This window comes from Vanessa tameamea, chromosome 19 (assembly GCF_037043105.1).
Source record: "Vanessa tameamea isolate UH-Manoa-2023 chromosome 19, ilVanTame1 primary haplotype, whole genome shotgun sequence".
NCBI classification, from domain to species: Eukaryota; Metazoa; Arthropoda; class Insecta; order Lepidoptera; family Nymphalidae; genus Vanessa; species Vanessa tameamea.
The window spans coordinates 11,068,517-11,092,547 of NC_087327.1; the positions used below are offsets into that span (position 1 = coordinate 11,068,517).

Here is a 24,031-nt window from a genome sequence, read left to right on the forward strand (position 1 = left end):
GGCTGTTAAGTTGAAAATAACATTAGAAAGACAGACATCCAGCACTGACCTTGCCATCATCGGGTAAGTTGCCTTCAAATATAACATCTATAATGATTATTTACTTAATAATATGTTACAACTAAATTTCATAAATGATACATTGATACCGTGCCAGTCTAATACCTAAATACGGTGAGACATTATTAAATAAACTCAATGGGTAGATTATGCAAATAATGTTAATTTTCCGGTAGGTTAGTTGGGATGACTTTCAAATAATAAATAAAGCAAATAAAAGCGATCAGATATGAAATAAAATTTCAAGAAGAGAGTATTGCGATGATCCTAATAGTAATGTTGAAGATCTGTACATTTAGGTGATGATCACACCAACGATGCAACGACTAAGCCATGAGTGGGTCGGTGTGAGGCTAAGTACAGGCTCACAACATCGAGGCAATGTTTACTGTGCAATGGAAATTGACGGTAAACGCTAACGTCTACGCCAGCTCATTCTGCTGATGGCTCACTGTCGCAGTGTATAATACACGCACATATTGACAATTTAAACCAGCACTGATAACACTCGGCATAAGAAAGTTTACAACAAAGGTATCTAACATTTTCAATTTTGAAACAGCTTAAATGCTTGGTTTTCCTTATTTTAGTTTGTATAACGAATGATGGTCTCTGAAGAGCTAGAGTCAGAGAGCTGGTGATGAACTGGTGATCAGTGAGCATCAGCGAGGAGATGAGCATGAGCGCTTGCGCGCGTGAGGCATGCGCGCCACCAAAATCCACAAAGCCGATGAGGAGCGAACATAATTACTGTGACGACTCACCGAAATGAGACGTTATATTGCCATGGCCGTTAGCCAGTGGCAAGGCCGTCACCAAGTCTTGAACTAAAAAACAACCACTCACTTTTAACATTGCATACAATTAAATAATGTAATACATACAAAATAGCGCGCGCGCTTATCGACGCCTCCGATAAACCTTAATTTTTATGTCTACTTTTATCGAGAATTACACTTGTTTGTCGTAGCAGGACTTAATAGCTATATTTAAGAGTGTTCAATCATATTAAGTTAATTTTTACAATATTTAGACATATTACACTCGTAATTGTTATATTATTGTCATTAAATAGGTCAAACTGATAACAGCGACGTAACATTCTGATAAGAATCTTGTTGGTGACCGTATAGGTATGTATTACATTTACATAGCAGGGTCGACTCGCTGTGTCAATGTTAACTTTACTTGCCAAATACGCAATCGAGTAAAAACAAAGTGGTCACTGCAGGTGTACAGGTACTTACCGGAGCTAAAGTGCGACCTCTTGACGTCTCCATTTTCCGAGTCTCCATCGAGGGGTCGTTTTCTGGAGTCCGTGATTTCCGGACTGGGACAAGTATCCATTCCTGTGTCAGCGGCCATGTTGAATTTCAGGGCAATACTATAAACTTCTCTAGCATAATTCCCATTACGTAATTGCTTCAGAATGCGTATAATGATACTGCACTATACATTATAAATAAATAATCGAATACACTTAACACTTAAACGACTAAAACTAACGAAATTTAAATTTTGAATGGTCTAATTATTAAAATATAAGAAGAGAAGTGACACTATAGTTATTACGTCTAAATGTAATGTGAACGTTTGTCGATACTGCTCTGCGGCTGTTGTGTATGGCGCATACTCAGAGTGAACTTATCTGCAGTTGTGTTTTCGTTGTGTTGGCAGCGCTGGACTTTGACAGCTACCAGCTGATTACTTTAGTGATGCGCAATGTAAATTATTTTTTCTAAACAATATCAAATATAAAAATAGTAATAAATACTAATAAATTAATATAATTTATTTATTTTTTCCTTTTCAGTTGAAATTTTTCATGGGTCTTAATAACAAATACAATATTGTGTGAGAGGCAGTAACTCAACTAACCCTGCCATGTACTAAAGGTCTCCTAGCTCCTCCTTTAAGGATTACGAACTATTTATTTTGACAGTAAATATGAGAAAAGCTAAACGTAAACAACATTATCAAGTAATAAGTACTTATGATAGGAATTTAAAAAAGGAATAATTTGTATTTTTTAGCCTTTAGCTTTAGATAGAAAACAACTTATTTATCTTATTGTGCGGACTTATGATATTTATAGCATAAGTTTGATTGTTTATTATATATGATTATATTATTAAAAGTTATATTAGAACTGCTGAATTCTTTATTTCGAAAAACTCTAACACAATTATAAAATTGAATTTAAAAAAGAACTTACATCTTTTAATAAATATATATTTACATCACTATAAATAAAAAAAACACGCAAGGTCGTTCGTTGCTTATCCAATCAGAAATCGTACCTAACTTCGCACTAGTGAGACTAGTTTTTGCGCCACTACTTTTTGTTCTAAAATAAAACATGGGTCATGTAATCAAGCATTATTAATCATTTATATACAAACTTAATGCTATCCGGAGTGGTGAAAATTCCTTAAAAAAAATTAATATAATTAGTTTATTTAACTTTAAGCAAAAGCTAAAATACATTTAAAACGAACTTATACTCTTCATTTTCAAATATGGCGCGAAGTCATCTTCGCCACCTACATAACTATTAGCTTGTACAGGGCAAAGTAGGTCAAGGTAGGGTATATAGCTTTCTCTGTCGCACGCAAATAGCGCATTGCTGGCTGGACTCAGCACTATTGAAAAAAAATATAAATGGGCCATTTAGCTGGTAGTTCAAAGATTGCTTTAAATTGGCCTGTATACCATTTAACTGTTATCATTCCGATTTTTGGCTTTCCACGTATTATTAGAATTAAAATATGTGGGTTTAATCTGCTATTTCATTGAACTCATTTCTTATGTTATCCTGTTATCCTCTTTCCTGCCATTCTTATCTTATTTAATATTTTTTTGATTGGCTTTCGTGGCTTACTTTACAATCGATGTACCTAATTGTGTTTTATTGATTATATTTAATATAATCATTACAAAGGAAATGTTATACCATGTAAATAATATCTAAAACTATTATATTAATAAAAAACTGGGTTTATAAAAGTATTATTTATTTTACTTTGATTAGTATAAAGTACAAATAATTGCAGATGATAAGGAGACCGGCTTAAAGGAACTACAAACACAAAGAAGGAAGAATTGGATATATTGGTAGTAAATTCATTTGGTACGTAAATTGATTCTAATTAGGTTCGGTTATGAACAAATTACCATTCATAATAAATAATCAGTAAATAATAAAAAAACTAGCAACTAACTTGTATTCTTTTATATCAATCAAATTCCGGTCATGACCTAATACATAATATAGGTACCTATTTTAATATTAGTATTACTATATACTTATCTAAGTCCTGGTGCTAAAAGGACGAATATCAAAAACCTTACTTTTAGTAATCAAAATAGAAACAATGACCATATGTTAGTAGTTTTATGTAACATGCTTTTTTGCATTAATATTGTTAGTAATTATGACGTTTATTACAATTTTTTTTTTGATCAAAGTGTGATTTGGATCTTTGAACGTCAGGTCACAGATACATAAATAAGGATATATTTTGAACACTGACTGATTTTTATGCGTAAAGTATCACATATAAAAGTATTTAGTATCAGGATCTGTCGTTTCATTACTTGTCGGCAATTCCAAATTCTATATATTTTTCGAAATCGTTCATTTTATCTCTTACAATTAATATTCTTTGGATACAAATATATCCGTGAATTACTAAGCCTCATCAAATTATAAAAAAATATTACAACAACGACCGAAAATAACGTAAAAAAAACTCTACGTAACAACATTTTTAATATTTCTTTATTATTTACATAATTATTACACGGTATTAATGTAGTTGAAATTTGAATCTAAGTACCAAAAAAATTGAGTATAAAGTACAATTAAGTTTTTAATAGAAATTAATCATTCCCGCCAAATTTTTACAGCTTCGAGTTAATTGCATTTCTATCACATAACGTCACAGATAAAATATACTTTATTAATATTTTATCTGCAATATATATATTTTTAATTTATTTAAGTTTATTTCGAAGTGCCTTTATTCATTTTTAGTTTATTTTAATATGTCAGATCAAAAAGTGTATTATCGCATAAATTTATTCTAGTATTTGAAATTATTCATACTACTTTGTCTATTTTAGCATATGTATAAAAATATGTTCTGTTGTTGATAAATGCTTGACTATATTTTAAGTACCGTTTATACCGAAGCATTATTTCCCAAACTCCTAAATATCTGTGCAACAACAATTATTATACTAATTGAAACTACAAGGAAACAAAAAGGGATTATAATCTTATTATTCAAGTAAAAAAGGTAAAATGACAATATAGGTCCAAAATCTTCATATTTCATTAAAATACTAGCTATTGACACAACAATATCACACTGCACTAAAATTGAATCCAGACACTTGAAAAGGTCAACCCATCGCATGTTCATGGGTTATTTTGTTCCGCTATCGAGCTGGTGATATTGAAGGTGCTGAAGGCACGAGGTGGTATGTTAACCACCAGGATAATAATGGCTGGGTTATCGCAACAAACAGAAGGAAGTACACTCGTCTTTTAGTCCCACTACTGGACGGTTTAGCCCAGTTATCGGTGTAAGGGTTTGGATTTCCATAATTGCTTGGATAACCTCCGTATGCCGGCTGCTCGGGCCCTTGAGAGCCTGCTAGTAGTTGTAGTCGCAGAGTTTTCACCTGAAGATAAATTAAATAATATATTATAATATGTAAATTGTAATACTAAAACCTTATCTATTTGTTATAGAGAGTAATGTATTATTTATTACTACACATAAATTAAGTAATAGATTATTTTTATTAAATCAAATCCTTGATTTTTTGGTACGAGTGTATTGAATTTCATATAAGAATAGAAGTTTACACAAACAAAACTAAAGTAAAACTAAAATTTTGGTCAAGTGGAACTTAGAACAGAGTCCAGTTGTAACTTTAACAACATAATAGTATAGAGATAATTTTACTTTAATAATTTAATCATCCATGTACATACTACAATGATAAAAGATATACATATAATTTCGAGAATGTTCTTTGATTTGAAAGATATTATAAAAAGCAATATTAAATTAAAATATTTAATATTTTTCAAATAGTATTATTAGTATCACAGTTTCTTACAAATTCGTTAATAATTGTCTGAATGTATATAACGTCATTTAATATTATGTATTAAGTAGTAAATTTCCTCATTGCATATGCAAGTGTATTTGGTCCCACAATCCAGTGTCCTTATGACCGTGGACGTAAAGATCACAAATCAAACTTACCAGAAAGAATGAAAGAGCCAAGCTGCAGTATATGAGGCTGCAGTAGTATCCCATACTACCCAAGAGCAATGCAGCCAGCAAGCTTGCTATCATGGTCGTGTACTTGTAGCCAGAGAAAGCGAGCAGGTCCAGGGTTTTAAGCGCCGTCGTGGTGTTGGTGATGTACAGTGTCATCAAGTACAGCACCATTTCGAATATTATGTAAGCCAGAGCACTCGATGCCTGTATACTAATCTGTTCCGGAGAGAATCTATGTTGGATGCCTGAAATTAGATTAATATATTTAAAATAGTATTAGTGTTAACAACGAACTATTATTGGGGGATCATATTTTATCACTGAACATTTGATTTTATTCAACTAGGGGAAGTGCTTTCCACTGTTCACAAATACAATAGTTAATCGTTTTACATGTGATATTTATATATAAATATTTTGTACCACATTATATAGACAGTAGAGAATATCTGCAGTCTATCAGTCAGTCTGGAAAGTGACATTTGCAATCAGCGCAATCTATCGCTATCGGGTTGTAACATATACTATGTGTATAATGCGTATGCAATACTTCATCAAGCCGTTAGCGAGATAAGTGATTTTTGTGATATTTTATCATATTAGTCAACAAAACATTTAAAAAAAGAGAGTAACTATTATCCGGGCAGACGACAGCTTCATACATAAATATAGATAGAAACATTAAAAGTCACATTGCACAATTTTCTATCATCTAGAAGTGCTTAATCATAATTAGTATTGGTGGTAGGATATTTTGCTAGCTTCGCTAACTAGTCTGGGTAGGTACCAGCTACTTCTCAGTTATTCTATCGTTAAACACAAAAATACTATACTGTGTTGAAAGGCCACTGTAATTACATACACAAGGCATATAACATCTTAGTCCCCATTGGTGATATAAAAGATGGTTAATATTTGAAATATAATAAAAAATTCTATCCTTATTGGACTTATTCAAAACTACATTTATAGTAACAAAATACCCTCCAAATTAGAGCCGTACATCATTATGTGGACCGGATATGACGGGCTGTATTTAAACTGTTTCCAATTATATTTGAATAATATTAATACAATATTGGGCACTTACTGAGTACCAGTAGTCTATCATAACTTTTTACTATGTTATGATGTCCTTCTTAATATCTGAAATATCCTAGCATGAGTAGGGAGCAGTGAGCAGTACCTAGCATGAAACCCGCGAGCAGCACGTAGGTGACGTATCCCATGGAGGGGATGTAGAGGTCGGGCGCGTTGACGTCATACCGCGGCTGCACGGGGCTCTCCTGGTCGTACTTCACCATCCATTCCTGCAACATATTACATTTAATATTATTGCCAGTGTTTATCAATCAAAGATCAAAATTAAGTCTGCAAACACTTTAAAATGTTGTTGCATGGATTATGCTACTACCTGAGCTTTAAAACTTCATGAAAATAAAGCAGAAACAAACTGTTATAATTTAAATGCCTATATTTTTAGTTACTTTGTGCATCATAGCTGTGATTTTAGCATAATTTTATTTAAAAAAATAATTTTAGTTGTGTTACAAATTTATTGTAGAGCACTTAATATTTTTATCACAAAGAATAAATGTTAAGCACACCACATATTGAGAATAACAGCATTTATACATTTCTTGTCCATGCTAAATAACAGATTTCTTAATTTATAAAAATAATTCTTAAATGAACCTGCAAACTAGTTCAAAATCCACATTTTCATACATACTACTCTCTCTCTCTTGGGGTGTATATGTTTGTGTGTAATAAAAATATTGGAAGTTCTTATAAGAGTACAGAGGCTGCACCTTGTGAGTATAAGGGAATATGATGAGTATGAGCTTCCGCAGAACGTATCTGGTGTCCACCGCGAAGTAGTACCGCAGCCGGGACACAGGCACGAAGCGGCCCAGCTCGCGGGACACGGCCTCACGCCCCTGCGCCGCCAGCTGGTTGCCGTACTGCATCGCCATGTCCTGCCAAATGCGACTCAGTGAAGTCAGGGGAAACATACGACTGACATGATTCCATTTTGTGTAACATTGGTTTGTTTGATAGCTGTTTCATGAATACACAAAGCTTTTGATAAATTTTCCAAAGGTCTTAAGTTGAGTTTAATCTCTTGTCAGTTGGTGTTATGATTTATCTAATAGATGTTTTGAGCAGAGATGCAATTGGAAAATATGTATATGGGAATTGATACAACAAATGCAGTTAATGTATTGTTTAATATCAATTAAAACAAATAAAATATTCCTGATGTCAAAATATTACAAAAGAGGAATATTACCTGAATAATAGGCTGCTGTATCATAGAGCCTATATTTGCTGGTGTCGGCATGGTCTGTGGGTATCCAGGCATATAACCAAAATCTAAAAGCAAATGTAATAAAGTTACAAATTAACTTAACATTGTAATAAGAAAACCAATTTTATTAGACAATTTTAAATATATAACATAAGGTAACAGAATATGTTAAATACAGGTAATCTATTACATACAATACTAAGATATATAAAATATCATTAGAAACCATGAAGTGTGAATAAATAAACATTTGAACTTGTCAATGTATAAATAATAATATCAGGGTAAGTCTACAACACACATTATTCTAAAAAATTTGATCGGTTTGATGTGTACATGAAAACCATTAAAATTATGATGAAACTCTACCACCGATCTTCCCTTGGGAACAGTTTTATTAATGAGTTGCCAACTCTATTGAGTGGTTGCTCAATAAAAAAATGTGCTTAACAAACATTCCATTATTAAGCTCTTATGATTGGTGGCTGTATTTATGCATTTAGAACCATGTAGTATAATATGATCTTATTTTAGTTCAGTCAGTCAATACTCACTTCCAGGAGGCGCAGGCGCAGGGGCAGGAGATCCGAAATCCTGATTGGGATCCAATTGGATTCCTTGTTGGTAAGGTGGTGGAGGTCCCGCTTGTGCATAGCCTTGTTCAAAGGTCCCAGGAGGAGTGAATGCTTGTACTGGACTCGGAGCCCCCATGACTGATACATCGCTCACCCTTTTCGCTTTACGGGGGCCACTTGCCTGACCAACTGTAATTAAATTCATATTGTATTAGTTATTTAGTGATTATTAGTTTATATACATTCTCTAACACATTACTGTGACTTACACCAATGTTGAAGAAAGTAGCTGAGTAATAAATACTATATAATACTAATATTATTAAACTTTAAATTCTTTTAATTATTTATTCATTAATCGAACAGAATGCATAAAGTATTAACTTTTGAAGGTGTTTTTATACTTTACTTTCTAAATATAATAGTATGCACAAATATTTCATTCTGCTACAGTTAAGTTAGGAAAATAAGTCATTAGTATAGTATATTATAAGTTTTTTGCTGTTATATTTATATCTGAAAATGGTATGTTAATACATTGGATATGTTCAACTATTATATTAAATATGCTATACACAACATCACAAATATGAGAAACACTTTAAATAACCGAACTTTTAACGATGATTCCTTGGGTGAGAACATACTATACCTAACATATCCTCCAAACCTACAGGTTACCGACAAAAATTTTAATAGATTAAAATTGTACTTCAAAACATTTGGTAGGATCGTATAAAACTTACCGTTCCTTGAAGCGTTAAAATTCATTTTTGACTGAGATTAAAATAACGCTAATATACCGACATACTAAAAGTTTAATTAACTTAATTTATTTTGCAACTCGTCGATTGAAACACATCACCAAAACCAAACGACGAATTTCACGATATATGACAAATTGACACTACACTGCAGATTTGGAAATGACATTTGTCATGTTGCGTTTCATTTGGAAATTAAAAAGTAAATAATACTGTCTTTTTAAATATCTTTCATTTAATTGTAATTAAAAAATACTTTATTTGACAACACGTTAATTCGGATTAGTAAAAGATGAAACAAGCTAAATAAACATTTATGTTTTCTTAAATAGGAACTAAATTTTTGAAATGATTTGGTTCCTGTTTGTTTATGTTCTTTAATTTCCTACATATTGTCAGATGTCATATCACATCCCTAAACGCTGTCAATATTCAAATGTCATATCAGCAGTCATCAATTTTGCAGATTGTGTCGCAGTTTTTATCAACAAACAAAAGAGTCATACTTCATAGAGACATTAATACCATTATTGTTTTGAAAAGGATTTATAAATTTTATTGCGATGGCTTTGACAAATGTTTTGCTGCTAAGCCAAATAGCGGGCTACGTGATCGGCCTTATTTTGTCTCTATGTATAATTGTTCCTATGAGCATGCACCAGGATGAGTTCAGGTCAGTTCGTGAAAAATATCTTAAATTCCAGTTCGATGACGAATGCCAGTCAGGTCTTTTTTTTTTGTAAACATTAGCTTGTAATCAAAATTACCCAAACAATTTTATAAGTACCTTCGTTTTTATTTTATGAAAATCGAATGGTTAATTATTGTGCTAAATACAATTATAATATTGTTTCCTTACAATTATTTATATTGACACACTTTTTTTTTATTTATATATCTAAAATGGCTATGGCTAATGGTTTGAGACTAATTACATTTTCAAACAGACACTGGGCATGTGGTGCAGTAATTATTTTATTATATTTTAGATAGAATATAGATTGAAGAAATTTAAAGATGTGTCAAAAAAACATTGATAAATTAGGCATATTACTCAATACAAGATTGTATTTAAGATAATAAAGTGTGGACTTAGTATTTATTGAATTAATTTAATTTAATACTGTAACATGACAATTCTAAATTGGAATATTTTATTGATTTGATTGAACTTGAATTATACTTGTTAAGAAGATAAAAATAAATTGGTATGTTAGTCTTGTGCAACATTAATAATTGTATTATTATTATTATTGTCTAAACAGTGGGCACTGTCTGCTCTTCTCCAAAGGAACCTGGCAAGAGGAAGATGGCCAGCTACTTGTGATGTGGGCCTCTCGTGCATATTGCAACTATGTCATTGTGGTTGGAGTGATCATGTTTATAGTATGCAGTGTACAAATATACAGGTAAGAGCAGAATCTGATGTGGATTACTTGTACTTTTTACCCTATTTTTGTATAAATTTTATAATAAGTTAACAAAGTGTAGTAATAGTCTAAATGACTAAATTATGCAGGTATAGGATAGGTAAAACTTATCTTATAATATCACATGATATAAGTCATTATCTAATATTTTAGAATCATGGGTAGAAATCGTATTACATATATTACCATAGTCCGAAATCTTTGTTCAATATACAAGTATTACACTAACATACGACTTGTTAAAAATACTGCTATTATTATTATAAATTATGGCATTATAATGTCATGACAGTAGCTGGAATATGTGAATCTTAGTCAAAAATATTTTGTGCTAAAAGGTTAACAACTTAGAGGTTGCCACATGTTTCCCTTTGTCTTTTATTTAATGTCATATTCTGTTAAAAAAGTCATTGTGTCATTTTTATGTCTAACTTGATATTCTACCATTCAGTGTCAGAGAACTGAAACAAAATTCATAGCTGCCATCGACCAGCAGAAACTCACATGTGGTCCATGACAGTAAATAATAGAAATGTATTTTTGTTGTTGGATTGTTTTTCTAGACTGTCGGTGTTCATGTACCGTGGCACAGATAGCTCGTTCTTGTCGGCTTTTATCGAAGCAGCAGTGTGCGCGCTGCTGTGTGCGCTGGGCGTTTCTTCTGCCGTGCTCGTCACGCTCGGCTTCATGACATGGTGCCAGAACATTGTGGAGCGGTTCCCGAGGTAATTTCCTTTACCATATAAAAACATCTCTTCGATTATTTTGGTATTTATATCACCAAAAATGCAACTTATTCTTTTAAATGTAGTAAAAAAAGAAATTTAATAAAAAATTAAATCCTCAAATAATATTAAAAACAAAGTACATATTACATACCATTTTATAGAAATGATCATGAACTGATTGTGTAATGTCCTATATTCTTATCTTATATATAATTGTAATGTTGATGTATATGACATTGTTTGTGTTTTATGCATTGACATATTATTGGTATTGACATTGGTATTCATTGAATATTTGTACCGTTTTTGTTCGTACTTACATGGGGGTTTGTACTGGTGTAAAATATTTTAGAAAATAATCGCTAAGGTTTTACTCATGTGAAATTTATAAAACTTTATTGCACTTAAACTTTCGTCCTCAGTTTAAGTTTAATTAAAAAAAAATAGCCTATGTCCTTTTTTTAAGCTTAAGCTGACTCGCCCCATTGGCTTAGCCCTGAAAGTGTAGCAGACAGATAGACAGTTTTACTTTACACAAGTAACAGTACAGTACACAGTAACAGTTACAAGTATAATATTTATTTAACAATATTTTTTCCCACAGTTGTGAGGATGCGACCGGCCAAGATATAGATAAAAAAGACAAAATATTAACACATGGATTCTACATTGAACTTGGAACCGCTCAAGTAAGTACCACCTTGGCTCATTAACTTCGTTTTGAATACCGAATGAAAGTAATTAAATTTATCACCTACAATACTTATCTATAGAATTGTATCCACATCTGTATCATATTTTAATCTTTTTAAATGCAGTTGATCTAGTGGCAATCTATAAGGATCCACAGATCCTGGTTTTATATCCCAAGTTAGGGTCCGTAAATCAAGTAATATTCAATAGAAGTTTGGAAACTAGCAGATTTTACTCTCCTCCTAGTCTTAAGTCAGTGGCTAAAAATGTCCGCCGCAGTCTAAATTGTTCAGGATCATAAATTATATCCATAGATACCTGAGAGTCCAAATGTCACTGCTCTTTTACCACATAAATAACCTTTTTGCTTTGGTTAAAAAATAAATCTATATATTTATATATACCTGATCAAAATACGAAATAAAACATAATAGCAATTGATTAAATTTTATATACATACTAATATTGGAATTGTTTTTTTTAAATATAATATTATGTTAGTAAATTAATGGAAGTCGAAGCGTTATATCGCCCGCCAAACAAAAATTATTAAAATTGTTTAAAATACTAATTTAGTTCCTAAGTAACCGGTGATAAAAATCTACATTTTCATTATTATAAATTGCGATTGTTCCATAATTATAAACAACATTAGAACGATTCAGCATTTTTGATATTTTGCAATTACATATATGTGACTCATTCCGCAGCTCCGAGCGACTAAAGTAATCGCGCGGTGCGATTGGACACAATGCCAGTTTGACCCCATGTGACTCTACTACATAGGATATTAAGGCATATTCCCCGATGTCCGTGTGAGAACCATTATGTATAAGTATCGTCCTCTCGGTTGCAGTTCGGCGCGTGGGGCGCGTTCGCGACGTGGGTGGGGCTCGCCGTGTTCTCCACGCTCAAGGTGTGTCGCTACCACCAGCTGCAGAACATACAGGTGTCCATGTACCGCGAGCGGCAGAGGCTCGTCAACGAGGGAGGGTCCACCCCGCCCCACCACTAACTGCAGCACGCTGAAGAAGTCAGTGCCAATACGTCCAAAGCGTCCCATATGCCATCTCACTCGCACACGTCCGCCCCGAGGGAGACGGGAAGAGATGTATTCTTGAATAAGAAATAGGAATGCTGTTGATTCCATATCTCGCTTAACAGTGAAGACTCCTCTTCGCCAGATTTTTATGAAATTATGAAATCTTCTCGCATAAAATAAGCGATGTATATATATATATTGTAGCTTAAATGTTTATTTCGCATTAATTCATTGTTTCATACATTGTCCAGTTAAAAAAATATAAAATTAGAGTTTGTAATAAATTTATGTACTAAAATATACTCTGTAAATATAGCTTAGTTTAATATAAAATATTAACTTTGTTTAGGCTGCGTATATCGATGTGGCAATGTTGTTCGGAGCCCTGGGACTGGGCTTCCGTTCCTACGGTAGTAGGTAATGAGATCATGCACTAAATTGTTATGAGATTTCAATAACTGTAACAACAATTGTAGTGATTTTAAATTTACAAACGTACGGCTTCACTTCAAAATGTTGTGTAACGTGTGAACACTGTATACTCTATTCCAATCATAACAGGAAAAAAGCCAAATAAACAACATTTGACAGCAAATTGACGCGATATCATTGGTCGAGAGCTTGATTAATCTATCACTATGGTTTTGTGAAAAAATGGCGTAATGAACGTCCACGAAACTTTTATCAGCATTTTGTAAGTAAAATTAAAGTGAAAATAAGTAGTTCAGTGTAATAGTGTTGTATTATAAATAAATATATATTAATCATAAACTCTCAGTAGTGCACAACATAGCTGAGTTATTAGTAAATCGCATGAAATACGTGATTCTAAGGTTTATTTTTTATCCTATTTCCATTGGAATAGGCTATGTGCTCTTTCTGTTTTTATGGGTTTCGCCGTTTGAAAGAGAAAGATAACATTAACTAATCCCATTGAACAACATTTTAGGTAGAACCGTAAGCCATTACTCTAGAAACGTATAAATATTTATTGTATAAACTTTTAAATAGAGCTAAATTAGTAATATATATATATTCGTATAGATAAGGGAAATTATTTATTTATTTAAACTTAGAAGTCATCGCTGTACTATAATGTGTTTTTAAAGAAGGTTATCAGTTTTATTTTTGTACAAATTTTCCTATACCTATTAACCTCGCCTATTGTAAATTGTATTTTTTTTTTCGTTGATATGGAAATAATGAATGGCCCCTAGCTTATATATGTATATTAGGTCAAGAGCAATCATATTTTATTAAAAAAACTCGAATGACTTAACATCGTGGTTTTGCGTCATTCGATGTCGTATGGAGAACGGATTTTAATTACTCCTGCTATATTGAATTGATCAACCATTGCGTAAGAGTGGACACTATGTACGTCGTGTCGTTTGTCTTCGACCCATTTATAGCAAATTACAATACCGCTTTTAGGTGATGACTATTGTAAATGTTGCCAACTTTAAAAAATACTATTAATGTTAACAAAATGTCAGCTGTATTTATTCATATATATATTATTACACCAAGTTTTTCGTTATAGAAAATAATGTTCTGTAGTTACCACTGGTATTAATGGATTAATAAAAAAAAAAACAATGCTCTCGATGACATTTTTGAACCTTGTAGTGTTTTTTATTTACATGGAATTATTTATCTGGTACATTTTAGACTTTAATAAAATAATTTTCATTTTCTCTCCTAACTTAATATACAGGTCTGCATTTGGCGTAGGTTATCCTAAATCAATAGTCAGTTTTTAATTCAGTTTCACTGACTCGAAAATTTATAAAAGGCTGTTGAAAATGAATGTGTCAAAAAATATCCTAGATTATAATGTTATACTAGGTGAAGCGGTCACTCTAATAATAAAGTAACCCATTGGTAATCCAATAATATATTCTGTATATCGAACAAGGAGGATGTAAATGTTGATATTACTGAAGTGCAATACATCAATATTAAAAAATATGTTCTGTACTATTCCACGAAACGAGCTTTCAATGAAAATTGCCTCTGTGCGCCCATTGTCCAAATCTCTGACACATTTTTGAGATTCGTCCGCGCACAGCGATGAATGAGATCCGCGGGCGGACAGAGTTTTTTCGACTCGTGGAATGGACTATACTTTTATTTAAATTAAATAAAATCAAATGTGATTATTATATATGATATTAAATTTTTTTTTTTCATGAGACATGTAGATTATCCACACATATAGTTAAATTTTGTCTTTTGTTTTGGGAATTTTATTAAAGTACTACTCGATGGCTGAGATTCATTCGATCAGCTGTAAATAAATTCGTAAAATGATAATTAATGTGACATGTAGAGGATAATATGTACAGACAAGGTGTAAAACAGTATTAGCGTAAGACTTTTGTTTAAATTTATTTTCGTGTAAGGATCTCACACCTAAATCATTTTTATTTTTATTATCTTGATATTTTATCTGTATGTACAACCAGTGAATTGTTTTTTTTTTTTAATATAGATGAAATATAAATGATAAATGAATATATTTTTAATACCTTTATCCTGATAATTAATTACATATTTTCACTGTAAGGGCGGTGCGTCGCCGGCAGCACTCACTTGTTATGTAACAATCTAAGATTCGATTTGGGCACTCGTTTGCAGTCGATTTATTTGTTTTCACCGTGTTGGACGAAGCGGTTATATTGAGCGCGGAAGTATTTAAAAGATTGTGTTATTTACATAAAAAAAGATAAATAAATATAAATATTATTGGTGTCACAAGTAATTACAAAATCGTTGAATTTAGCGAGGTTGTGCATTGTACGGCTCGATTCTTCTCTCATGTTTACTAATTGATATGTCATTTAACAAAATAAGTAAAAATCGAATATAAATTTTATATTTCTCGTTTCAATAAAAATAAACGAAAGACTAGTTATTAACTTATTCACTATTAAATGCGTATTCGACACGGAACGCGGCATGCAGTGTTCTACCTTTCTAGTGCACAGCTGCTGCTGAATACACGCGATTATGCTCATTTATTAATATATAAAAAGGTCTATTCTTTACAACGCAATGTGGCGATGCGTGTGGCCGTCCAGTCCTGCAGGCGGAGCACGCGGGAGGCGCTCCTGCGCCCGCGTCTGTGCAGCGGCGCTAGCGGTATGACTGGTTGGGCAGCACTCGTTTGCCGGCCAGTGGACCCGGGGCGGGCGGTTAGACATTATGAGTTGAATGTGTATTACTGTGAATCGGGTGAGTGCTTCTAATATATTCAGTACCACCGGATATACTGGCAAGTCTGGCAAGATGTGATCACATAACATGACATGCTATTTTTGTTTGTGAAGATTATTTGCATTCCCGCGCCCATCGCTTTGCTCTTCTCTATAGAGTACCGACGAGTGCGCGAGTCAATTTCATTCCCGCGCACGGACCTCTCGCACTCAGCGTCGTCCGAAACCGAGCGGGGCTCGCTAGGACGGGGCGGTCAGCGGGCGGCGGCGACGCGGCGGCGACGTGGCGGCGCGCATGCGCGGCGAGCTGGCTGCGCAGGCGGAAGGCCTTCCCGCACGCGCACACGTGGTCGCGCTGGCCCGTGTGCACGGACACGTGCGCCTGCAGCTGGCCGCGGCGCTTGAAGGCGGCGCCGCACAGCGCGCAGGCGTGGCGCGGCCGCGCGTCGTGCGTGCGCCGGTGCATGCGCAGCGCGGCGCGCGAGGCGGACGCCTTGCCGCACACGTCGCACACGTGGTCGCGCCGGCCCGAGTGCGCGTCCACGTGGTCGCGCAGGTGGCCGGCGCGCGAGAAGCGGCGCGGGCAGAGCGGGCAGGCGTGCGGGCGCAGGCGGCGGTGCAGCGCGCGCAGGTGGCGCGCCAGGTTGGCGGCGTCGGCGAAGGCGCGGCCGCACGCGTGGCAGCTGTGGCGCTTGGCGCCGTGCGAGCGCGCGTGGCGCCGCCAGCCCGCCGTGCGCACGCGCTTGCCGCACACGCCGCACTCGCCGTAGCGCCGGCCGCCCTCGATCACTATCGTCCTCGGCCGCTCCGCGCTCGCCTCCGCCCGGTCCTCCGTCGGGCCCGCCTCGGCCTCCGGCGCCTGCTCGAGTTTCGGGGTACCTACCGCGCTGAAAAGCAAATCGAACGAACGCTCCCTGTAGTTCCGATCCGAGGACGACTTGTCGGATGACCCGTTCGAGGTACGCGAGTCAATCGATAGCCGGGGGTAGAAATGACGAGATCGTTCAACGGAAATACTTTATATTTATTCGACTAAGTCTAGAATAGGGTTGGGCCCCGTCGGCGGCGGCGAGCGGGCCGCGTCACTCGTAGTGTCCCGCGTGTCCGTAGAGCGCGTGCGTCGCGTCCCTGGCGTCGGCCTCGTGCAGGCGCTTGCAGTGGTGCCGCAGAGCTCGCCGCTGGCGGAAGGCGGTGCCGCAGACGGCGCAGGCGTGCGGCTTGGTGTCGGAGTGCGTGAGCACGTGGCTGTTGAGCTCGTGTTTCTGGCGGAAGGCCTTCCCGCAGTGCACGCAGGCGTGCGGGCGCTCCCCCGTGTGCTTGAAGCGGTGCCTCGTGAGGCCGGAGCGCAGGCGGAACTTGGCGCCGCACTCGGCGCAGTGGTGCGGGTAGTGCTCGCTGTGGGTCTTCAGGTGCACGTGCAGCGAGCCGCTCTGCGTGAAGCGCTTGCCGCAGTGCGGACACACGAAGGGTCGCTCGCCCGTGTGGATCCTCATGTGTTGCTTGAGGTTTTGCGAGTTGGCGAAGTTTTTGTGACACATGACGCAGATGTACCGGCGCTGCTTCTCGTGGGTTTCGGTCAGGTGCCTCTGAAGTCCGTTCGGCGTGCGGAACTGCTTCCCGCATATGTGACACACGCACGGCCGCTCCCCCGTGTGTATGCGTTTGTGGAATATGTAAGTGTGTGTCGAGCTGAGGTTCTTGCCGCACGTCGCACACGTAAAATAAACTTTCCCGTTTATTTTCGTTTGCACTTGACTGAGCTCGAGGCGCGTCTCCTCATCCATCTTGTCTTTCCTCATGTTGCTGTGCGTCAAGTCATCGAAACTGTTTAAACTCTCCTGCGTCCCCGTCTCCTCGTTATCGGATGAGCTAGAATCTGAGAAGTCGGAATAGTTGTGACAGTCGTGTTCCTTCGTGAAGTGATTTCTAAAGTTTACAAGGGCAGTATAAAATTTTTGGTAAAGATCTATTTTGGTATTTCTATTGGCTATGCTTGCGAGAGGTCGGTCGTCATCAGAAGCGCCGCCCCCGGACTCGTGCGAGTCGTGTTCCTTTATTCTCTGTTCACTAAAACTGCCGATATTCGGAACGTCGCAGCTGGGCGTCAATCTGCAACAAATATAACCCCAGTTATTCACTTCTTCCTTTCGTGTGTTTTTAAGTGGTAGTCGAGGTGGGTTCTCTTCCTGAACCTCTTGGGACACAGGTGGCATTCATACTTCCGTATGTTCAGATGCATGTCTATATGTCGGCGCAAGGTGTTCTGGGCGCGATAAGACTTGTTACAGTAATCGCAAGTGAACGGCTTCGACCCCGTGTGAATGCGTGCGTGTGTGTCTCTGGCCATACGCGATGGAAACGCTTCCCCACACATGGAGCATAGAAACGGAAGCAACCCTTCGTGGAACACCCTCTGGTGATACGTCAAGCTGCCGCGGCTCTTGTAAGTTTTGTTACATTTGATGCACATGAATTTACTAGTAGAGAGTTCACTTGTGTGGGTTTTCATGTGAGTAAGCATGTTGTATTTGTTAGAGAACGATTTGTTGCACTCCGGGCACACGGCCGGTATGAACTTCTGGCATTTGAGATTCGGTTCCGTCTTCTTCTTTGGGTCCTTAACTTTGGCATGTTTCTCGTTTACGTGAACGGCCAAGGCGTCGTGATCTTTCTCCACTAAACCACAACTTTTGCAAATCAGAGCTCCCTCTGTTGATCTGTTTACATGTTTATCTTGCAAATGTGAAACGAAAGACTTCTTATCAGCATACAGATGATCACAACAGAGAACTCCATCGTCGATGCTCACTTCGATGTGTTTGTTCAAGTGACATATGAGGCGGGTCGGCGACGAAAATGCACTTTCGCAAAAAGGACAAAAATAATTTGGTATATCTGCAACCTGATCCTCCGACTCATCATCGGTTACGCTATCGTTTGTCAGAACTTCTTCGAATGTAATGTTTTCTTTTATGAACGCTTCAACTGATGCCTTATCATTAAGTTCTCGGTTGTGATTTGCTATCAGATGATCACACAGGCAGTCTACTGATGTTGAAGCAGCTTTGTCGGGACACATTTGGCAGACATATATTAAATCAGAGTTTTCTTCATCCATATTCATTATCTTGAAGTATACATTGTTCAGAACTTCTTTTATTATTAAAATTAAACAAGGGGCTGATAACCTGAAAGATCACATGCCGGCTTTGTGAAAATTATAACACATATAAGCATGTAATTTATACACATACCTCTCATGAGCCTCTCCATGTGTAGCCGCTGGACCACAACTCCCTTGTACATTGTTCTGTAAGTAAACCATTAAATTACACATTAAAAACTATCAAAGAAAACTCTTATATAAATAAAAATATGTATATTATGTACCTATATGAGCTGAGACACTTGGAGACAAAACCCTTACTATTTCATTGTTCACCACTATTTGAACCAAAGATTGCAGGTTATTTGTGTGTTATAATTTGTCTAATGCTCAGCGGTGAACAATAAAAATATGAGGAAATGCATGCCTTTGATGGTATTCGTTTACAAGCATATCACCAACCAGCACCGGAGCAGTATAGTGAAAACAACTTGAAACCCTCTTATTTAAAGGAGATATTGCCGGAAGTGAGACATTTAAATGCAATTGAAAGTGAAGTATTAATGAGGTAGTCATACTGAACTAAGGACTAATAAAATAATTATTTTACTAGCAATCATGTAGAACACAGACTAAATAATGTTCCTTTCACAGCTTTTTTTCTTCAATTAAAGGGTTTATGACCTTACATATGTCCTTTTTATTTATTTAAGGATATTTATATAACAAGTAAATATATTTGTTATTAGTTAGACTATAATCTGAGAACTCACATGGTGTCCACTGCATTTGACAGTCTGTGTGTTCGTTTTCAGCTTCAAAGTCAGCGCTTTTTCAGTCTTAATGCAGCATTGTGCCAGTTCATGCCAGTTTAGCACTGTATTAGCACATGATTGACATATTCCCAGAGGATATGTGTCTTGTTGGTGCACCTGTTACAAACAAATTTAGCTTTTTTAGCTGCTTTTAATGAATTTTCTGAATTTTCAATTTAAAAAAATGCATTGTGTCTCTTTTTATACAAAATTTATGCTCAAATGTAAAAAGTTTTTCTTTAATATGAGTATATTTGTTAAAATTAAGGGTTTTGTAACAAATACATAAATTGAAATTAACACACTCTTACCATTATTGGTAAATATTTATTTATTTTCTCAACAAGTTCTTTTTTCTGTGCATCCTGGCCAAACAATGGGATGAGAGATAGATTATTAGCGCCGCAAATACGACAAATGTCTGATAAATCACTCATGGCTGAAACAATATCACAAGTACTTAAGTATGTAATTAGACAGTAGGTATTATAAAACAAAACAAGGTATTTCCTTTTTTTTCCTTTAAGCGGTGAATCTATATTGATATTTTTTTATTACTAGGCAAATAATTGAATCGAATATTAATGTTAAACTAGGATTTATATTAAGTATTTCTAATTTAGTCAAAATATTATATTATTGTCAATTGTTATTTAATTCATTTAATTGTTTTGTTCATCATGAAGTTATTATAATGGAAGATGAGTAATTTTAATTAATACACGATAAAAAAAATTACAATGTAACCGTTAACTTAATTTAAATATCGAATCTACTTATAAAAAGGTAAGTTTCAAAATACTTGCCATTTAGATTTGGTGGCGGATAGCATTTGGGTTCTGTTTCATATGTTGGTGATTGGAAGAGTTGGGAAGTCATGGCTTACATTGACGATTTATTTATTAACAGAATATAAGCGTAACTAATGCATTTTGAATATGGTTTTGAATCAATACTGTGTCCTGAGACTCGGTACATTTAGATTACTAGGTATGTTTGGCGAAGTAACTGGATAGTGCATACCTAGCCATCACATATTATGTATTTTATGTATATTAATAGATAAATTATTAGATATCCATAGTTTATTTACAGTTTACACAGAGACTGTACACACAATAATACACATATTGTTATTACAGACTGTACTGTACAGTTGTACAGTGTACACACTTACACAGTACAAGTGACAACGTACTAGTGCTGCTGCTGGAACGTACGCGTACCAGGGTTGCCAAATTTTCAAATGAGCTATAAAAATTTAGTACACTTCAAAAATGAATTTAAGTTATTATTTGTGACTTATTTATTTTAAAATAAACTATATTTATTGGTACTTCATGCACTTTTCAATTTCCATTTTGAATTTCCGATTGAATCTAGCCAATTATTTTTTAAATTTGTTCTCAAGCCAATACAGGCCTATAAAACTCCAATTGAAGAAGAACATATAGAAATTGATCGCCGAAAATACTGAATTTTACGATTAGAATTATACATTTGTTTTTCCTTATATCTTAGGAAAGTTGCCTTGTCAGTCTTGCCCCCCCCATACCTCTCTCGTAGGCTTATTCTGCTCCTACTGAATACTGAAGTTAACTATAATTTATAACTTCAGTTGTACTTATGAATTTTTTAACTATGTTTTTCGTTTTACTCGATACTGACACACGAATATGAAGAAGAGTAATTAGAAAGTAGTTAAATATATAATGGGCATATTGAAATGATCGACAAAACATTTATTTTAAAATAGATCACATTTAATTAAAATTAGTTTTGTTTTCGGATGGCAGCTGCCGCGCGTCCCACCGCCGCAAACACCGCAGGGGCAACCATCATCGTTTTATTCTTGTACGTGTGGATTACTTGCTGAAACCATGATAAAATAATATGTGAATAATAAATGAATAATTTTGGGACGAATTTCATGTGATCAAATTAATTAATATTCAAAGCAAGATATATTTTCTCTTGATTAATAAAAAAAATATATAGATTTTAGTCCACTTACCAGTCGACGAGAAATACTTTAGTCTTTTCTCCGCTTATGTTTAGTATCTTAAACTAATACACATAAATAATATGTTAACTCTTACCAAAACTAATTTTATGAGGAAAACCGCAAATGTGAGAAACGATATGGTCATAAGTGTAGTTTCGGATGAGGGAAACTCGATGTGGCCACGCGCCTCCGCGGAACGCGCTCGTCGTTTTCTCGAACCTCGATGTTCTATGTCATCGGGCCAAATATTCTCGACTCGTTCCTCTGTTGGATAAATACAGTTACATTATTAGCTTATGTATATTGTTATACTATAACTCCAAGTTAATATGATTGAAATATGTAGATCAAAATTTGAAAAATCCTTAATTGATATAAGATTATATATATATCTACTTAGAGAATAGAAAATCAGCATTTATTTTTATTTTAATGCAGAGTTTTAAATGTGATCGATAAAAGGGCATATGTAATTTAAATGCTGACATACAGTTTACCGCCGATTCATCTCGGTAGTCTTAGTCCGATGCTTACAGGATTATTGTGTACCCATATTTAATTAGTTTAAATATGGTCCGGAACATCTTACCTATGCTTGTTAATATAGTGGTCTTTAAACCCTCCAGGTATTTAATCTTACTCTTGAAGGTTCTGTGTGTATTTTTATAGATAGTCTCTGTAACAAGTTTCATTAGCTTCCACATTCCACTTAACGTCTCTGCCTTTGGCATTATTGAAATTTGATCTTTATCAATTATATTTTCTTTTTCATTAGTCATTGATTTTTCTGGAGCATTTGTTTTTAAATCGATACTAGGAATTATTTTCAATTTAGATGAAGATGAAAAATCTAATTTACTAGTCTGATCATCTGTATTTTCAAACGGTATTTTGTTTAATCTAGTATTATAAAAATTTGGTGTTGTTGTAATCGAGGCATTGGAAAACTTATAATCATTCAACGAGACTTCTTTTAGCTCGTCTTCATCGAAATTTCCTATAATCTGGAAATCTTTTATATTATCTGTACCGAATATATCGCTTATTCTTGTTGCTTTTGGAATCGAAGTATTACTGAAAATATTAGTTTTTCTCAAGTTGTTTAACAAATTAAATTTACTTTGTCCATTATTAGGTATTCTTTGAAAATTTCTTATATATTTCTCGTTACCGTCGTGGAGATTACTATCTTCGTTGGGAATATCGTCTTCGTCAAATTCTTTGTCGCTTTCTTGCTTTCTGTAGATTTTATTCCCACCAGATCCTTTAATTGGAGAGTTGTTAAGTTTTTCTAAGAAAATTTTCCTACGATTTGAAGGAACTTGCGAAGAAGATTTCACTATATTTTTAACATTACTGTTATTTATTACATGTGAATGCTTTACAAGTTCTTTGTTATTGGATTTCGTGATCATATCTCTATGTGTTGCTTCACTCCGTTTCGTTTCTTCTACTTGAAGTGGACTGTATATCGATACACGCGGGAGTTCAGAATTGATAGTATAATGATTATTTAATTCTATTTTACCACTGGATGACTTGTGAAGTACATTTTCATTGGGCCTCATCTTCATAGATGGTGTTTTAACACTTGGATCTAGTACTCGTTGTATATTGCCTACGTTAGTCACTCTATCGATTATAGCTTTGTTCCATGGATTTTGAATAAGCGAATGGTTTTTGCGATAAAGTCTGCTATCTTGGGGTTTTTCTTCATATCGAACGTTAACTGCTTGTGGCACTGTTCTCTGGGGAGGTTCCTTCCTGTAATTATTCTGGGATATCTCCACCCACTCGCAAGATATTTGAGATATTAGAAGTAATACTACTAACATGTTTGCGCGATGCACTGTGTGTATACTCGCGTTATTATTTTCTCATCTGTGAACGTAGTGTAACGAAGTTCAAGGTGCGTAGCGATGTCTGATAGGGCTGGCTATTATCTTATTTTAATTTATTTACTGACTTAAAAAACATATATTAT

At 35.4% G+C, this 24,031-nt stretch overlaps 5 protein-coding genes across 12 annotated transcripts in view; 1 reads left to right on the plus strand and 4 right to left on the minus strand.

The window, feature by feature from the left end:
* Ps (pasilla) overlaps nt 1-1,704 on the minus strand; it is a 51,833-nt gene extending 50,129 nt beyond the window's left edge. For 4 of the 5 annotated variants that reach the window (XM_026630925.2, XM_026630928.2, XM_026630926.2 and 1 more), the window contains exons 1-2: nt 1,308-1,704; nt 825-887 (exon numbers count right to left, since the gene is read on the minus strand). In XM_026630925.2, coding sequence (XP_026486710.1) covers nt 825-887; nt 1,308-1,425 — 181 coding nt within the window. In that variant the 5' untranslated portion in view covers nt 1,426-1,704. The remainder of the gene's footprint in view (nt 1-824; nt 888-1,307) is intronic. The other variant, XM_026630927.2, reaches the window with a different exon arrangement.
* Nucleotides 1,705-3,824: 2,120 nt separating this feature from the next.
* Yif1 (Yip1-interacting factor 1) lies at nt 3,825-9,170 on the minus strand. 2 transcript variants are annotated; one of them, XM_064217860.1, is made up of 7 exons: nt 8,993-9,170; nt 8,241-8,435; nt 7,654-7,748; nt 7,172-7,339; nt 6,547-6,670; nt 5,343-5,605; nt 3,825-4,749 (listed from the first exon to the last, which is right to left on the minus strand). In XM_064217860.1, the coding sequence occupies exons 1-7, from the start codon at nt 9,015-9,017 to the stop codon at nt 4,504-4,506; spliced, it is 1,116 nt and encodes a 371-aa protein (XP_064073930.1). In that variant the 5' UTR covers nt 9,018-9,170; the 3' UTR covers nt 3,825-4,503. The 2 variants fall into 2 exon arrangements, with proteins under 2 accessions (XP_064073930.1, XP_026486717.2); XM_026630932.2 differs by having other exon boundaries at nt 7,654-7,736; nt 8,226-8,435; nt 8,993-9,167.
* A 278-nt stretch (nt 9,171-9,448) lies between these two features.
* Nucleotides 9,449-15,082, plus strand: LOC113393845 (transmembrane protein 179). The gene is made up of 5 exons (XM_026630933.2): nt 9,449-9,683; nt 10,276-10,419; nt 11,004-11,165; nt 11,773-11,857; nt 12,718-15,082. The coding sequence occupies exons 1-5, from the start codon at nt 9,574-9,576 to the stop codon at nt 12,874-12,876; spliced, it is 660 nt and encodes a 219-aa protein (XP_026486718.1). The 5' UTR covers nt 9,449-9,573; the 3' UTR covers nt 12,877-15,082.
* A 611-nt stretch (nt 15,083-15,693) lies between these two features.
* LOC113393834 (zinc finger protein interacting with ribonucleoprotein K-like) lies at nt 15,694-21,191 on the minus strand. 3 transcript variants are annotated; one of them, XM_064217888.1, is made up of 5 exons: nt 20,849-21,191; nt 20,354-20,481; nt 20,001-20,159; nt 19,376-19,431; nt 15,694-17,008 (listed from the first exon to the last, which is right to left on the minus strand). In XM_064217888.1, the coding sequence occupies exons 1-5, from the start codon at nt 20,919-20,921 to the stop codon at nt 16,273-16,275; spliced, it is 1,152 nt and encodes a 383-aa protein (XP_064073958.1). In that variant the 5' UTR covers nt 20,922-21,191; the 3' UTR covers nt 15,694-16,272. The 3 variants fall into 3 exon arrangements, with proteins under 3 accessions (XP_064073958.1, XP_026486701.2, XP_026486700.2); XM_026630916.2 differs by lacking the exon at nt 15,694-17,008 and adding an exon at nt 17,026-18,230; XM_026630915.2 differs by lacking the exon at nt 15,694-17,008 and adding an exon at nt 18,015-19,309.
* Nucleotides 21,192-21,776: 585 nt separating this feature from the next.
* LOC113393838 (uncharacterized) lies at nt 21,777-23,971 on the minus strand. Its single transcript, XM_026630921.2, has 3 exons — nt 22,637-23,971; nt 22,142-22,311; nt 21,777-21,914 (listed from the first exon to the last, which is right to left on the minus strand). The coding sequence occupies exons 1-3, from the start codon at nt 23,880-23,882 to the stop codon at nt 21,816-21,818; spliced, it is 1,515 nt and encodes a 504-aa protein (XP_026486706.2). The 5' UTR covers nt 23,883-23,971; the 3' UTR covers nt 21,777-21,815.
* Between the last annotated feature and the right edge of the window lie 60 nt (nt 23,972-24,031).

Coding starts and splice junctions, on each gene's coding strand:
- Yif1 (XM_026630932.2), bottom strand. CDS start 9,017: ATGAATTTTAACGCTTCAAGGAACG. Junction 7,340..7,653: donor TACAGCAGCCTATTATTCAG/GTAATATTCCTC, acceptor CGCATTTGGCAG/GACATGGCGATGCAGTACGG. Junction 5,606..6,546: donor GCTCGCGGGTTTCATGCTAG/GTACTGCTCACT, acceptor ATCTAATTTCAG/GCATCCAACATAGATTCTCT.
- LOC113393845 (XM_026630933.2), top strand. CDS start 9,574: ATGGCTTTGACAAATGTTTTGCTGCTAAGCCAAATAGCGGGCTACGTG. Junction 10,420..11,003: donor TGCAGTGTACAAATATACAG/GTAAGAGCAGAA, acceptor TTGTTTTTCTAG/ACTGTCGGTGTTCATGTACC. Junction 11,166..11,772: donor ATTGTGGAGCGGTTCCCGAG/GTAATTTCCTTT, acceptor TTTTTCCCACAG/TTGTGAGGATGCGACCGGCC.
- LOC113393834 (XM_026630915.2), bottom strand. CDS start 20,921: ATGACTTCCCAACTCTTCCAATCACCAACATATGAAACAGAACCCAAA. Junction 20,160..20,353: donor ATAAATATTTACCAATAATG/GTAAGAGTGTGT, acceptor TGTTTGTAACAG/GTGCACCAACAAGACACATA. Junction 19,310..19,375: donor CATGGAGAGGCTCATGAGAG/GTATGTGTATAA, acceptor GTGATCTTTCAG/GTTATCAGCCCCTTGTTTAA.
- LOC113393838 (XM_026630921.2), bottom strand. CDS start 23,882: ATGTTAGTAGTATTACTTCTAATATCTCAAATATCTTGCGAGTGGGTG. Junction 22,312..22,636: donor CACTATATTAACAAGCATAG/GTAAGATGTTCC, acceptor TTTATCCAACAG/AGGAACGAGTCGAGAATATT. Junction 21,915..22,141: donor TCCTCATAAAATTAGTTTTG/GTAAGAGTTAAC, acceptor TCATGGTTTCAG/CAAGTAATCCACACGTACAA.